Source organism: Rhinolophus ferrumequinum, chromosome 17 (genome assembly GCF_004115265.2).
Source record: "Rhinolophus ferrumequinum isolate MPI-CBG mRhiFer1 chromosome 17, mRhiFer1_v1.p, whole genome shotgun sequence".
In the NCBI taxonomy this organism is placed as follows: Eukaryota; Metazoa; Chordata; class Mammalia; order Chiroptera; family Rhinolophidae; genus Rhinolophus; species Rhinolophus ferrumequinum.
The window spans coordinates 28,007,002-28,021,066 of NC_046300.1; the positions used below are offsets into that span (position 1 = coordinate 28,007,002).

At 34.9% G+C, this 14,065-nt stretch overlaps 1 protein-coding gene across 1 annotated transcript in view; it reads right to left on the reverse strand.

Moving 5' to 3' along the window:
- Window positions 1-14,065, reverse strand: part of KCNH8 (potassium voltage-gated channel subfamily H member 8) — a 312,183-nt gene that overhangs the window by 18,591 nt on the left and 279,527 nt on the right. The window contains exons 13-15 of the mRNA XM_033131443.1: window positions 13,519-13,874; window positions 11,408-11,514; window positions 8,602-8,678 (exon numbers count right to left, since the gene is read on the reverse strand). Coding sequence (XP_032987334.1) covers window positions 8,602-8,678; window positions 11,408-11,514; window positions 13,519-13,874 — 540 coding nt within the window. The remainder of the gene's footprint in view (window positions 1-8,601; window positions 8,679-11,407; window positions 11,515-13,518; window positions 13,875-14,065) is intronic.

A 14,065-nucleotide genomic window follows, 5' to 3' on the forward strand; every position in this document is an offset into this window, starting at 1 on the left:
AACCATGACATGTTTGCCAAAGAGGAATATTTTTTATTTTTTTTTTTAAATGAAATCTAATCAGGAAAAGATTATTTCCAAAGCAGTTTAAACATTGAAACAGGCCAATGACTGAAACTGGAAAGAAAGCCACCGGACTGACAAACTGAAGGCATTTAATGGATGTGACTGTTAATTTTATTTGTCAATTTGTCAACTTGACTGGGCCATAGGGTACCTGAACGTATTCTGAGTGTGTCGGGGAGGCTGTTTCTGGGTGAGATTCACATTTGAATCAGTACACTGAATAAAGCAGTCCACCTCCTAATGCGGGTAAGCCTCATCCAGTCAATTGAAGACCTGAATAGAACAAAAAGGCTAAGAGGAAATTCCTCCTGTCTGACTGTGAAGCTGGGATATGGTCTTCTCCTGCTTTCAGATTCAGACCAAAACATCAGCTTTTCTTGGATTTTGAACCTACTGACTTTTGGCCTGGAACATACATTACTGGCTCTCCTTCCCAGACTTTTGGATTTGAACCGGAACTACACCATTGGCTCTCCTGCATCTCCAGCTTGTCTACTGCAGTTCTTGCGACTCCTCAGCCTCCATAAGTGTATGAGCCAATTCCTTGTACTTGAAGTAAACTTCAAGCAGTTGCAAAAGAAAAAAAAAATCAAGAAATTTTCTGGGAATATCAAAGGAACTCGAGAGAAAGTGAATAAATCCTGGTACATAAAATGGGGCAAAACCAAGTAGTGATTCTGAAGAGCATAAAGCAAAAAAGGAAGATAAGGATTTTAGGTAACATCTGAAAGAGGCTGCTTCCTTAGCCCAGTGCTTCCCGTGTTCCATAATGTGGTAAAAAAAAAAAAAAATATTAATTGCTGTTTTGTCATTAAAGTGATCCTTTAATGCATTAAAGTGATCCTTTAATGCAAATGCATTTAGTCAATGTAGGCTAAAAATAAGTTAATTGAGTTTCTTTCATGTAGGAATTCATAGTATTAGTATGCTAATCATCAATGTGCCTCTCTAAAATTATGAATTAATTTTAAACAAAATATACCTGATGTATTTAACCACAGAGGAATTATTCTTTAAGTTTTTATTTTAAATTTCCTGGAAAAGAACAAAAATGTTTAAGCATTATATATGTTTTGCAATCCTACTTTATTAAGTAACCATCATAAATATTTTGAACATATCTCTAAAAAGAATATTTGATAAAATAAGAAGTTCACAATTAGAAAATGGAACAATCAGACATGAGTTAAATAGAAAATAACAAAGCTTTACTTAGGAACAAAGAGAGAAGTCTCAAACTACTAAAATCAGTAATGAAAGAGGATATATTACTACCAAGTTTACAGAAATGAAAAGAATTGGAAGGAAATACTATGAACACTACTGTCAACAAATTAGATAACTTAGATGAATTAGACAAATTTCTACAAAATCACAAACCACCAAAACTGACTCAAGAAGAAATAGAATATCTAAATAGACCTATAACAAGTAAAGTAATCAAGTAATTTTCCACACAGAAAAAAGCCTAGGACCAGATGGCTTTTCACTGGTAAATTATACCAAACATATAAAGGAGCATTAATTAATAACAATTCTTCACAAACTCTTTTGAAACATAGAAGAAGAGGGAACACTTTCCAACTCATTCTGAGACCAATTTACCCTGATACCAAAATCAGATGAAGATATCAAAGAAAAAATACAGACCAATAACTCGTACGAATATAGATGCAGAAATCCTCAAAATATTAGCGAATTGAATCCAGCAATATATAAAAAGGATTATACCACGACCAGTGGGGTTTATCTCAGGAATGCAAGGTTAGCTTACCATCCAAAAATCAATTAATGTAATACACCATATCAACAGACTCAAGTACAACCCCTCCCCGCAAAAAAACAACAAACTCACAACACATTATTGCAATACATGCATAAAAAAGCACTTGACAAAATATAACACCTCTTAATTATGAAAAACAGTACTACCGTACAAGGGAACTTCTTCAATAAGGGAATTTATGAAAACAAAAACAAACAAACAAACAAAAACCCAAAACACAAAAACACCACAGTTAACATATGTTCAATGGTGAAAGACTGAAAAATTCTCTCCTCTCCACCCAAAAGAAGGTACAAAAAAGCTGTCTCTTTCCATTTCTATTCAGTATTGTACTAGAAGTTCTAGCAAGGGAAGTTAGGCAAGAAAAGGTAATAAATGGCATTCAAATTAAAAAGAAAGAAATAAAACTATTTTCAGATGACGTGATCTAATATAAAACATCCTAAATAACCCACTCAAAAGTTATTAGAACTATTAAATGAGTTCAGCAAAGTTGTAGGATACCAGATGATCATGCAAAAATCAGTTGTATTTCTGTACACTAACAATAAAAATCCAAAAATAAATAACACAATTCCATTTACCATAACATCAAAAATAATAGAATACTAGGTATAAATTTAACCAACAAAGTGCAAGACTTATCCCCTAGAAACTACAAAATATTGTTGAAAGAAATTAAAGAAAGATATAAACAAATGGAAAAAAAATCCCATGTTCACTAATTAGAAGACTTAATATTGTTAAGATGACAATACCTCCTAAATTGATCTATAGAGTCAACATAGTCCCTATCAGACTTCCAACTGATTTCTTTTAGAAATTGACAAGATGATTCTAAAATTCATGGAATTTTAAGGGACCCCAAACAGTCTAAACAATCTTGAAAGAGAAGGAAAATGTTAGAGGACTTAACACCTCACCATTCAAAACTTACAATAAAGGTATTGTAATCGAGATAGCGTAGACATATACAGCAATAGAATAGAATTGAGAGTCCAGAAATAAACCCTCACCTTAATGGTCAGTTTAGTTTTGACAAGAGTGTTAAGACCATTCAATGGGGAAAGTACTGTGTTTTTACATACACCATTTTTACAAATGGTGATGTGACAGCTGAATATCCACATTAATAAAATTAAATTGGACCCTTACCTCATACCACATACAAAAATTTACTCAAAATTGATAAAGACCTAAGTGTAAGAACTCAAACTAGATAACTCTTAAAAGAAAACACCGGAAGAAATTTTCATGACCTTGGGATAGGTGATGGTTTCTTAGAAGTGACCTCAAAAATCACAAGAAACAAACAAACAAAAAGATAAACTGGATATCACCAAAGGAATATTTCAAAGGAAACCATTAAGAAAATAAAGGGTAACTTAAAGAATGTGAGAAGAAAGTTATAAATTATAACTTGTATCTAGAATATAAAAAGAACTCTCACTAATAAAAAGACAACTCAGGGGGTGGCCGGTTAGCTCAGTTGGTTAAGAGTGTGGTTGCCGGTTCGATCCCTGCATGGGCCACTGTAAGCTGTGCCCTCCTTAAAAAAAAAAACACACAATTTTTAAATGGGTAAATGGTCTTAATAGACAATTCTCCAAAGATGTGCAAATGGCCAATAAATACATGAAAAGATGCTCAATATTATTAGCTATCAAGGAAATACAAATGAAAGAGAGATACCACGTCACACACACTATATGGTTATATATGGTTATAATCAAAAAGTCAGATAACAAATAAAAATTGTTGGCAAGGAAGTGGAGAGTGTGGAACCTTCATATACTGCTCTGGCGGTGTAAATACTGCTGCTCCTTCGGGAAATAGACTGGCAATTCCTAAATTTTTAAACATAGAGTTACTATATGATCCAGCAATTCCACTTAATTAGCCAAGAGAAATTAAAACATGTTCACACAAAAATTGTATCAATGTTTTATGAATATTCATAGCATTCATAAAACAGTATCTGAAAAGCATTATTCATATTAGCCCCGAAATGGTAACAACCCAAATGACAATCAACTGATGAATGGATAAACAAAATGTAGTACATCCATACAATGGAATGTTATTTGGCGATGAAAAGGAATCAAGTACTAGTATGCTACAACAGGAATGAAAGTTGAAAACATTATGCTAAGTGATAAAGTCAGTCACAAGAGACCATATTGTATAATTCCATTTATATGAAATGTTCAGAATAAGCAAATCTATAGGCACAGAATGTAGATTAATAGTTGACTAGGGCTGGGCAGGCTGGGGGTGGGGTCTCCAGGCATTAGGGGTGCTGGCTATGTGGTGCACAGTTAATTCGTGGCGTAATGAAATGTTCTAAAATTCATTATGGTGATAGATACACAACTCTATGAATATACTAAAGCCTTCAGACTGTACACTTTAAATGGATGAATTGCATAATATGTTAACTATATCTCAATAAAGTTGTTTTGAAAAGGAGTTAATAAACAGTAGGAGAAGCCAGATTTCTCCCTAAAAAATAGTCAATATAAGTTGTTTTTTCTACAAAGCTCATGTTTTATTTAGGCATGTTACACATTTAATCCTCTTTAATATATTTAAGACTCAATGTGGATTAAATGACCTAATATTAACTGGCTCTTTTATGTATATACAAAATACAGTGCTAAAAAGTGACAATCAGAGCATTTGGGCCAAAATGCACCCTGGTAAACAAGGCTGACATAACAAGCTACCTGCATTCTTTCATTTTGAAAATGAAGATTTGGCTATGATTATCTTTGGTAAGCTTGGCAGGTTCTTTTCTGCCTAGTTTTATCATCATCTCGCCATTTACATGTTTAGTGTAATATCGGATAATGGTTAAGCATTGTTAAACTAGCATACTGGGTGTCTTTGCCCTAATATCTATAAATTTTACAGAATAAGTATTTATATTAATACAGTGACACTGTGACATCAAACTACTTAGCTAAAATAAGATGTATTGAAATAGCAACAATTTGCCCTGTCTCTATTCTAATTTTATATTGCGTATCTTCATAGTAAAAGGAAAGTCTCAAGTGAAAGCAGTCATTTTCATGATCAAATATGTTTCCCTTAAACCCATTCATTTTCATTTTATTCCATAAGCATTGACTAATTCTCTCTCCTATTACTCCACACTGGGTACTGTTAGGTAACAGAGGGTGGGGAGAGGGGTGGGGGGGTGGGGGTGGGTGTAACTTGAGAGTCACCTTTTGTTGGTGGAAGCATAACCTTGAATGAGGAAGAAATGAGCATTTGACCACGTATTAAGGGAAAGCATCATGCTTGGTGCTTTACATATGGTATTAAGTTCTTACGACAATCCTGTATTACAGATTTTATGTTTACCGTTTAGTAGAGAAATCTGAATATAAAGAAGGTAAACACATTGCTGATGTCACAGAGTTAAGTTTATGAATAGGGCTCTAAATATCCGTCTCTCCAAAGCTTATTCTCTTTCTCTCTACTAGTGTGTTTTATGCCTTATGCCTGCTATGGCAGAGTACACAGCTTTGCCACAGTCTTTCTGGGTCAGCCAGATTACAGAAATAAGAAAACACTCTAACCCTTACCTACAAACCTTTTCAGAAATGGAGCATTTGACCTACACAGCCCATGGCCCCTCTAGTGATGTTTTGTTGTTATTTTTAAACAATTCCCTTAGAATTGTACTATTTTTTCTCTCTGCTGTAAAGCAATGGCTATGTTTTCAAAAGTGGTCTAATATTAGTAGCTGCCCTACATCTTTTAAACTCTCTTCACTGTACTGAGAATGTAGGTTATTACCAATATTATTTCTTTTCTGATTTTTGTCCTGTATTTAACCAACTGATTATGAAATCTACACATCAGTGAACTGTTTCTTTACATCTTAAATGATTGAGCAAATATCAGAATGGGGATTCTGTAATGCTCTCAGCTTTACACAATGTTCAACATGACTCACATACATTGGGGATTGACCTTTTGGTTGCAGAGTTGTTATCGTGTAGTACATCCCACATTTATTACCAATTCTTCTCTTGCTTACTCCTAACCAAAAAATAGAGCAATGAAAGGATCACACGTGACAGTAGAAAGTAAGTGAAATGGAAAAATTAGGCTTGGACTTTAAAAGACAGATTTTTTTATTTTTCCCTACATAAATAACATTACTTTGTAGAAGATATGAGGGAAAAACAAGTAGAAGGTTAGACGGAGAATAATTTTACAATTTGAAGCCAATTTGTATTTTCCTTCTGCCTGTCTTAGTGGGTTTTAATGCACTACCCAAAGGTCAAGACTGTGTATAAATTAAATTATGTGTAAAAGGATAAGATCTTTTTTTTTAACTTAAGGTTCAACCATGAAGAAATCAGATATTTTTCTATAAAGAAAAAGGGAAAGATAATTGGACCATTGGTACATCATCTTGCTCTTTTAATTTCAATACATGACAAGATAAAAAGATTATGCCATCTCTTTGGAAAAGCAATCAGGAATACAGAATCACACTGGGGAAATACTTTGTTTTTCAAGTGATTATCTATTTTAACACATCTACCTCTGGCTCCCATTGTCAAAGGAAAATCATATAGCACGTAGATTTACAGATGTAACTTGGAAAACTTATCTACATTCTAAAAGGTGAAGATATAAACACATACCCCCCCCGCCCCCCAGATTAATAACTAACTTCAGTGCTTGAGCTAAGATATTGGTAGTCAGTTCTTCAAACCATTAAATAATCTTATTAAATGTGAGGGAAAATAATTCAAATGGTCTTAATGTTTGATTTTAGCCGAGAACAATATCTGAAAAGAAATTGTTCAGTAGAAGGTTAATGTACAGTTCTTCAATAGGGTGTTTGTTTTGTTTTGTGGTTTTTTGGGGGTGGTGGTGGTGGTGTATTTTTAACAGGAGGTTATTTGGGTGATCCAGTGTATGGCCTTATGGTTTAAAAACTTTCAGTCCAGTTAGTTTTTCCATTTCTGTTTTGTTAGTCTGCCCTATGGCCCCCTTCTTGTTAGCAACAATCTTACTTCCAGAGAGTATAGGTTCAGAAGGAGAGGTGGCAGTAAAACATAAATCTCCATTATGCTGAAGAAATACAAGTTTAAAAAAAAAAAACTCTCAACTGTCGCTACCCAGTCTTCCATTACTACAGATAATTAGAAACTGATTATGATTATATGAATTTTGTTTTTCTCAAATCTTATCAATATCATCAATTGGTTGCATTTTCTGTCAAGATCTCATCAGATAATCTAAAACTTGAGTCCTAGAAGGGAGTCTGTGTCCTTGCCCGAGGCCCGAGGCCCACCCTGAAGGTCATCCAAGACAGGTCCAGGTCTTCCTGCACATTCCTGTCTGAGGAGTCTTTCTAGTCTCTTCTGCAGTTAGGCCTGCATGAAGGGTTAGGGAGTTAATCCCCGAGGAACCACCCTCAACCCCACTTTTCCTTGCCGCATCTTGGAACACTTTTGAGTTGCCCTTCTTGGTCTCTCAGCGGACCCCAGGAGGACTGAGCCCAGTGGCCCACTGAGTTAATTATCTCACTAACAGACCCTTATCTCATTAACACACCTTTTTGTTTTCCTTTCTTTTCTGTTTTACTTCTCTACTCCTTCATCTGGCTTCCTGGATTACCTCCCAAATAAACTATTTGCATCCAAATTATTGTGTCCAAATCAGTTTTTTTTTTTAAATTTCATTTTATTTTGGGGTGGACATAAATTAAAACAGTCATTTAGAAATTATCTTCTCTATTTATACAAAATGGCCAGAAAGTAGATAAGTGGTTGCCTAGGGCTGAATGTGGGAATAGGGATTAATGGTAAATGCGTAAGAGAGATCTGGTTGAGGGGGTAAACATATTCTAAAACTAATTTATGGTGTTAGTGAACCATTCAATAAAGTTACTAAAAGTCATTGAATTGTACACTTGAAATGGGTAAATTTTATGTTATGTAGAATATACCTTAATAAGGTTGTATAAAAAATTGCTTGATTTTAAATGGATAGATGGTAAGGTTCAGAGATAAAGTGCTTAGAGTTGCACAGCAAACGTGTGTCAGAAAAAGGAGCAGAGTTTCAGGCCATTTGATGCTCTGATTTTTAGTTTGATTCATTTGTGGACTAATGATCTTGCTTTAACTCATTAAAAATTAAAGTACATGAAAAAGCTGGAAAAGCACCAATTAAAACAAAGATCAATACACTTAATACACTAATTATAATAATTATGACATATGTTCTTACTTTATGCTAAATGATTTACCTAGATTATCTCAATTTCATGGTCTACACCAGGGGTGTCCAAACTTTTTTCAATGTTTTTCACCAAGGGCCATATGCGATAAAATACACAAACAGCCGGGCCACTCACTCGAGGTGAAGTACGTATTGCCTCACGTGGTTTATTTAAGTAAACTAAATATATTTTTGGAATTTGCTGTGGGCCAATTAACAATGGATCATGGGCCGCAGTTGGCCCGCGGGCTGCAGTTTTGACACCCCTGGTCTACACAGTAGGCATAATTACTACACCCTTCTCACACATGGGGAAATAGGGCTTGAGAGAGGATAAGTGAATTATCAAAGGTCACGCAACTCATATAAGGTTCAGTGGGAGTTCATCCATGGTGGTCTGACATCAGAAACCATACTTATTATACTGCTTCTGCTGGTAACTAGGATTTATACTCCTCTTACCACTGCAGCATGATCAAAGAAAAAGAGAGCTCTATTACCTCACTGTTGAGTTTCTTTATCTGCTGCTTGGTCTCCTCTGCTTTGATGAAGAGAACAGCAGCTCCAATCTCTGGGTCTGAAAGTGACACACACATACACAGAGAATGAGTTTTTTTGAAGAATAAACCTCATATTTGAGAACTGGGGCAACAGAATAGGGAAGGAAGCCCAAGTTACTGCCTGTAACCTTTCCTGATGTCTGTGCACTGTAGGGTCTGTCTCTCTGGGACTGGACATGTGTCTAGTACTCCTCTGGATGGCACATGACATACTCTGTGGAGCCAGGCCCACATCATGGTGGTGATGTGACCAGAATAACTAGATGTGTCCATGGCAAATCTCCCCTTCCTCTGAACACAGTCACCACCGTGTTCCAAGATGGCACCTTTTCTCTTCTTTGATGAGTCTCTAAAATATATATCCAGCCAGTGCTCAAGCCATAGAAAAAGGATGTTCTTTTCCTGTTTACTTTCTGAATATTGATTTTTGTGCCCATGAGAACATTTTTCTCCCACCTCTATTTCAGGTGCTACTCTCCACTGCAGGTTTTCTGTCTCCTCCTGTGTCATTCTAAAAGGTAATTTCTCCCATTTCCTGGTTCTCTCATCTCCAGTTTTTCTCTACCTACTCTTCCAAATGCATTTGTTTCTTTCAGGGACAAAAGTACAGATGAATCACTGCTAGCTGGAGTGGAAAGGATATATATATACTATCTTGAAATTTATGTATATATATATTTTATATAATTTATATATGTTTATATAATTTATATGTCTAAATTTATATATAAATTTCATTTATATATATAAATTTTATGTACTTTATATTTATATAATTTATGTATGTATAAATTTATGTATATATATAAATTTCAAGATAGGATCATCCTAATATCCTAATTCTGACCAATTATGGGAAGGAAACTTATTTGTGGAAGAAAAATTTACTCAAAATAATCAGAAGTGTCAAAGTAGTAAGACTTCATTTCACAGAGATATTTTGCAAAGCTAACCCATTCGTTCAATGAATGATTAGTGATCATATACAATAGGGTAGGCCTCCTTTAGGGGAGAGAGCAGTGAATACAGAAAATATAATTGACCTTCATAGAGCTTAGAGTCTAGCAGGGAAAGGAAACATTTGAAAAGTAATTATGCAATGTTTGGATTTCATACTACCATGTTTCCCCGAAAATAAGACCGGGTCTTATATTAATTTTTGCTCCAAAAGATGCATTAGGGCTTATGTTCAGGTGATACCATCCTGAAAAATCATGCGAGGGCTTATTTTCCAAATAGGTCTTATTTTCGGGTAAACAAAGTAAGGGCAATAGGAAACCCTTAAGGGTTTTAAGCATAGGAGTAGAGTAATAAGAATAAATTGATATAATTAAAAAAAGTTCACTGTTTATGGAGAGCAGTGTGAGATCAGAGAAGAGACTTTGGTGGCAATGCAGGCAAGAGGTGGCAAGAAAAAGAGTGGTGGCTGTAAGGACAGAAAATTTTAGAACTGAGAGATATTTAGGAGAATCAAGAAATGTGAATGGATGAGTGTAGGGGTAGATGTTGGGAAAAGGGAGAAGAGGAAGCTAAAAGGGTGATGGGACCAGAAATAGGTGGATGAGAATGATGAAGTTCTGGGCGTTGTCTCCAGGACCAGGTGAACCAACACACAAGACTTTTAACTGGGACCCACCACCAGCTTTCATAGCAAATACACTAGTTTGACTAGAACAATAATTTCTGTGCCCCTGGCCCTAAGCAGAGTAACATCAGCACGTGTTGATTGAATGGATGAACAAGATTGTTGACTGACATCTGATTCCTCTCCCATCCTTCCCTCCCACTGTGTGCCCATCAAGGAGTCTTACAAGAACCCTCCCATTTCCTTAGAAGATGATGAGTCCTGGGAAGGATTGTTGATTGAGATGGAATAATTGTATTCTACTAAATGAAGACATAACCCCAGAATTATACACTCAGAAGTCCTTTTTAAGCTTGGCTTCATCCATGGAGACAGTTGCTAATCAGGAAATCTTGATACAAGAATCTCAGAGCTGGGTGGGAAGGGAAGGAGAGACTTGGCGAGGGATTGCTAGCCTTGCATCTGATACTTTGCTGGTAATTGTTTTGGATAGTTTATGCCTATTTAATATCTGTTCATTATTTTATTAACTACAGCTATGTCTTCTTTATAATTTATTTGTCATTTCTGGCCTTCATCATGTTGACAGATTCCTTTATGGGCAATGAACTCAAGATCAAAGAGAGAGAGAGGGGCCTGAACTAGGTTTGGGGCTACCCTTACATGAATTCACCATCGCTAGAGGGTAGTGCTTCATAGAGTTCTCCATCATTTCTAACATTTCTACATACTTCTGAAGTTGTTTATCCTCTGACTAAATGCAAGTACATAACCTATCACCAAATAAATTGGTTAAATATAACCAATGCTCCTACAGTGCCTAACCAACACAGCATTTTTTTCTGGATAGTATTGTTTTTGTGGATTAGTTTGTATTTATAGTAGGAAAACATGATCATCCATGAATGAACAGCAGAAATTTGAGTGTCCTAATGCACCATTTACCTAGGATGGTGAATGACAGGGCATCTAGCTTAGACTATGATATTTTAATAACTTGCAGATGGCAAAGACTCAAGTCAAATTATTCCATGGCATTGGTAAAGCTCTATCACATGGAGAATATTCCAAGAATGGGAAGCTGAAAAAGTGCCTATGCCAAACGTTACAAGTTAAAAAAGAAATACTGTCTTTTGAGAGGAGGCTAAATATAGAGCTTACCTCTGAGAGGAGGAGAAATTCTGGGCTCCGGCCTGATTCGTTCAGAGCCAAACTCAAAAGTTTGGCTTTCTTCACTGCTATTTCCATCTTCAATTCCATCAACAATCCTGTTTATAATAAAGGAAGTTGGTTAGTTGTGAATTTATATTCATGGGTTCCAGTATTTCTGTAAGACTTAAAAATAGTGTGTTAAATTTCTAAATTCTAGATGCTCTAGAGCTATGCTATTCAGTATGGTAGCCATTCACTTTATAAGGCTGTCACACGCCTGAAATGTGGCTAGTTCAAATAGAGATGTGTTGTAAGTATAAAACACACATTGGATTTTTAAGATTTTAGTAAAAAAAAAAAAGGAAATTATTTCATTAGTAATTTTTTATACTGTTTACATTTGAAATGATAATATACTTGGGGCTTGTTGAGTTCAATAAAATATATTATTAAAATCAATTTCACTTTTAAAAAACGTGGCTACTAGAACATTTAAAATGACGTATGTGGTTCACACTTTTAGTTCATAATATATTCCTATTGGACAGAAATATGGTAGAATTTAGAATCTTATTTATTCTTAGATTCAAAACCTTAATCTACATAAGTCCTCTTATCCAAATTTATATTAAGTCACTATCCACAATGAAAATGTTTTAACCTAATGATTACAGCATCACAGAAAATAACTTTCATGGTATTTTCGCTCTGTTCTTGGACAAACTCTGAAGTGTGAGTTAAAGAGTTATATTTAAATTAGTATTAGGACTTTAGCTAGTCTTCTTTCTTTGGTAAATAGTATCTAACCCACTTATTATTAAAAAAAAATACAAGTCTATTGAAGAAAATTTAAACATAAAGGTAACAAAAATCAGAAAATAAAAATCACCTGTAATCTACCACCACTGTTAGCATTTTGAAGTATGTCCTCAAACTCTTTTTCGTATGTAAAAGAAAATATATTCTTTTTACATTGTAGAATCAATTGTATATAAACATTTCCTTTTGAGCTCTAATACATTTCCCTTATTTAAAATTTATTATTTTTCATTTTATTAGAAATTTAGGAAAAAGGAGAGTTAAGCAATGTTTTTAAATTGCTATCTCCAACTAAATTCCTGAACATTTAATGTTCACCTACTTTTCACTAAATCTGTTTTATTTTTTGTTAATATTTACTCTAAACGGATAACTTGTGTTCTTCAAATGAATAATTACATATGTTGTGTATCAGAGAGATCACTTACCTTACAATTTAAATCCAGATTTCAGAACTTAATCTCTGAGATTTTGGACAAAATACTTAATCTCAACGTTTCCCTTTTTACGTCTTTATAGAAGATATAATAGGAACTACTTTATAGGATTCCTGAGAAGACTAATGCAATAGTGAATGTGAATTTACCTAGCAGAATTCATGGAACATAGAAAGCCCTCAAGATTTTTTGTCTTGCTTCGATTTATTATTCAGTAGTTACGTGTTTTTTGTATTGCTTTTACGTATTATAGATTACTCCTTTCACATATTCTGAGTCAGAATTCTTCATCCTCTCAATCACCTTTAGTTGATGCTAAAGTAAAATTTTTTTTTTTTTAAACTAAAAATAGAGCCATGCCGTGTTATCTAGAACTGAGGAGGCCAGAAATAAAACTAAGCTTCAGCCATCCACAGTGATGCAGCAAATAGTATGGAAAAATAAAAATCCACACTTCATTTCCTTTATAATTTCAACTCATTGCTTCATAAAACTTTTGGTAAGATATAGGCATTGAAAGGATAACATCTATGAAGTTTGTTCCATCTCTTTTAAATTTATAAAATTACAATGTAGAAATATACATTTATAGCAATAGAGCTAAATGGATGAAGGGAGTTGAGAAGGAATCCTGACCATGTAATGGACCCTTTTGAGAATATGACTAAAATTATTTTCCTACTGCACGCACTTCCACATAGAAGTAAAAATTACACATAAAATGCAGGCAAGCTGAAGAATCCAGGCTAGGAACCTGTGTAGTAGAAAGGCCCAGAAGGCTGACTGATGTACTGGGCAGGTACTTGTCTGAATAAAAAGCATCCATTTTTACCTGGGAAAGAATGATATGATGTGAATTCTTACCTTGGACTGAGGTCAGGGGATGTAGCACTATTCAAAGTTGAAAGCTGTAATTTCAAGTTCTTTTCTTTCCTTTTACCATGGTTAGGGGGGTCAGTTTCCAGTTTTGTTTTGGGAGAATTTGAACTGGAGACTTTGATAGGTGAGTGAAATGGCACTGTTCCTGAGGCCAGCTGCTTCAGGCTTAAGCCCAGATAGCTTTTATTGCTTCCAGGCTTCTTGCTGCGCGAAGAGGACCCCCTTGTGTAGATGGGAGACAGGGAGGCTGTCTCTTCTTCCTCCCCCTCTTCTTCCTCTTCCTCGTCTTCCACAATGGATGGGAGTCTCTTGTTGATGCTACCATTTCCCTTGGGCTCTGACTAAATCAATGGATAATATAGATTAGTTCAGATTGTAAAGACCTCTTGAGAGGTATATCATTCATGCTCAAGGTCCTATCTGAACAAAGTCAAATCCCTTAGAGACTTATTTCTCATCAAAATTAAAGAATTTCAAGATTTTGTTATTAGTTATTCAGGTGTTAAAAGTCTCCCCATTTCTGATCTTTCCC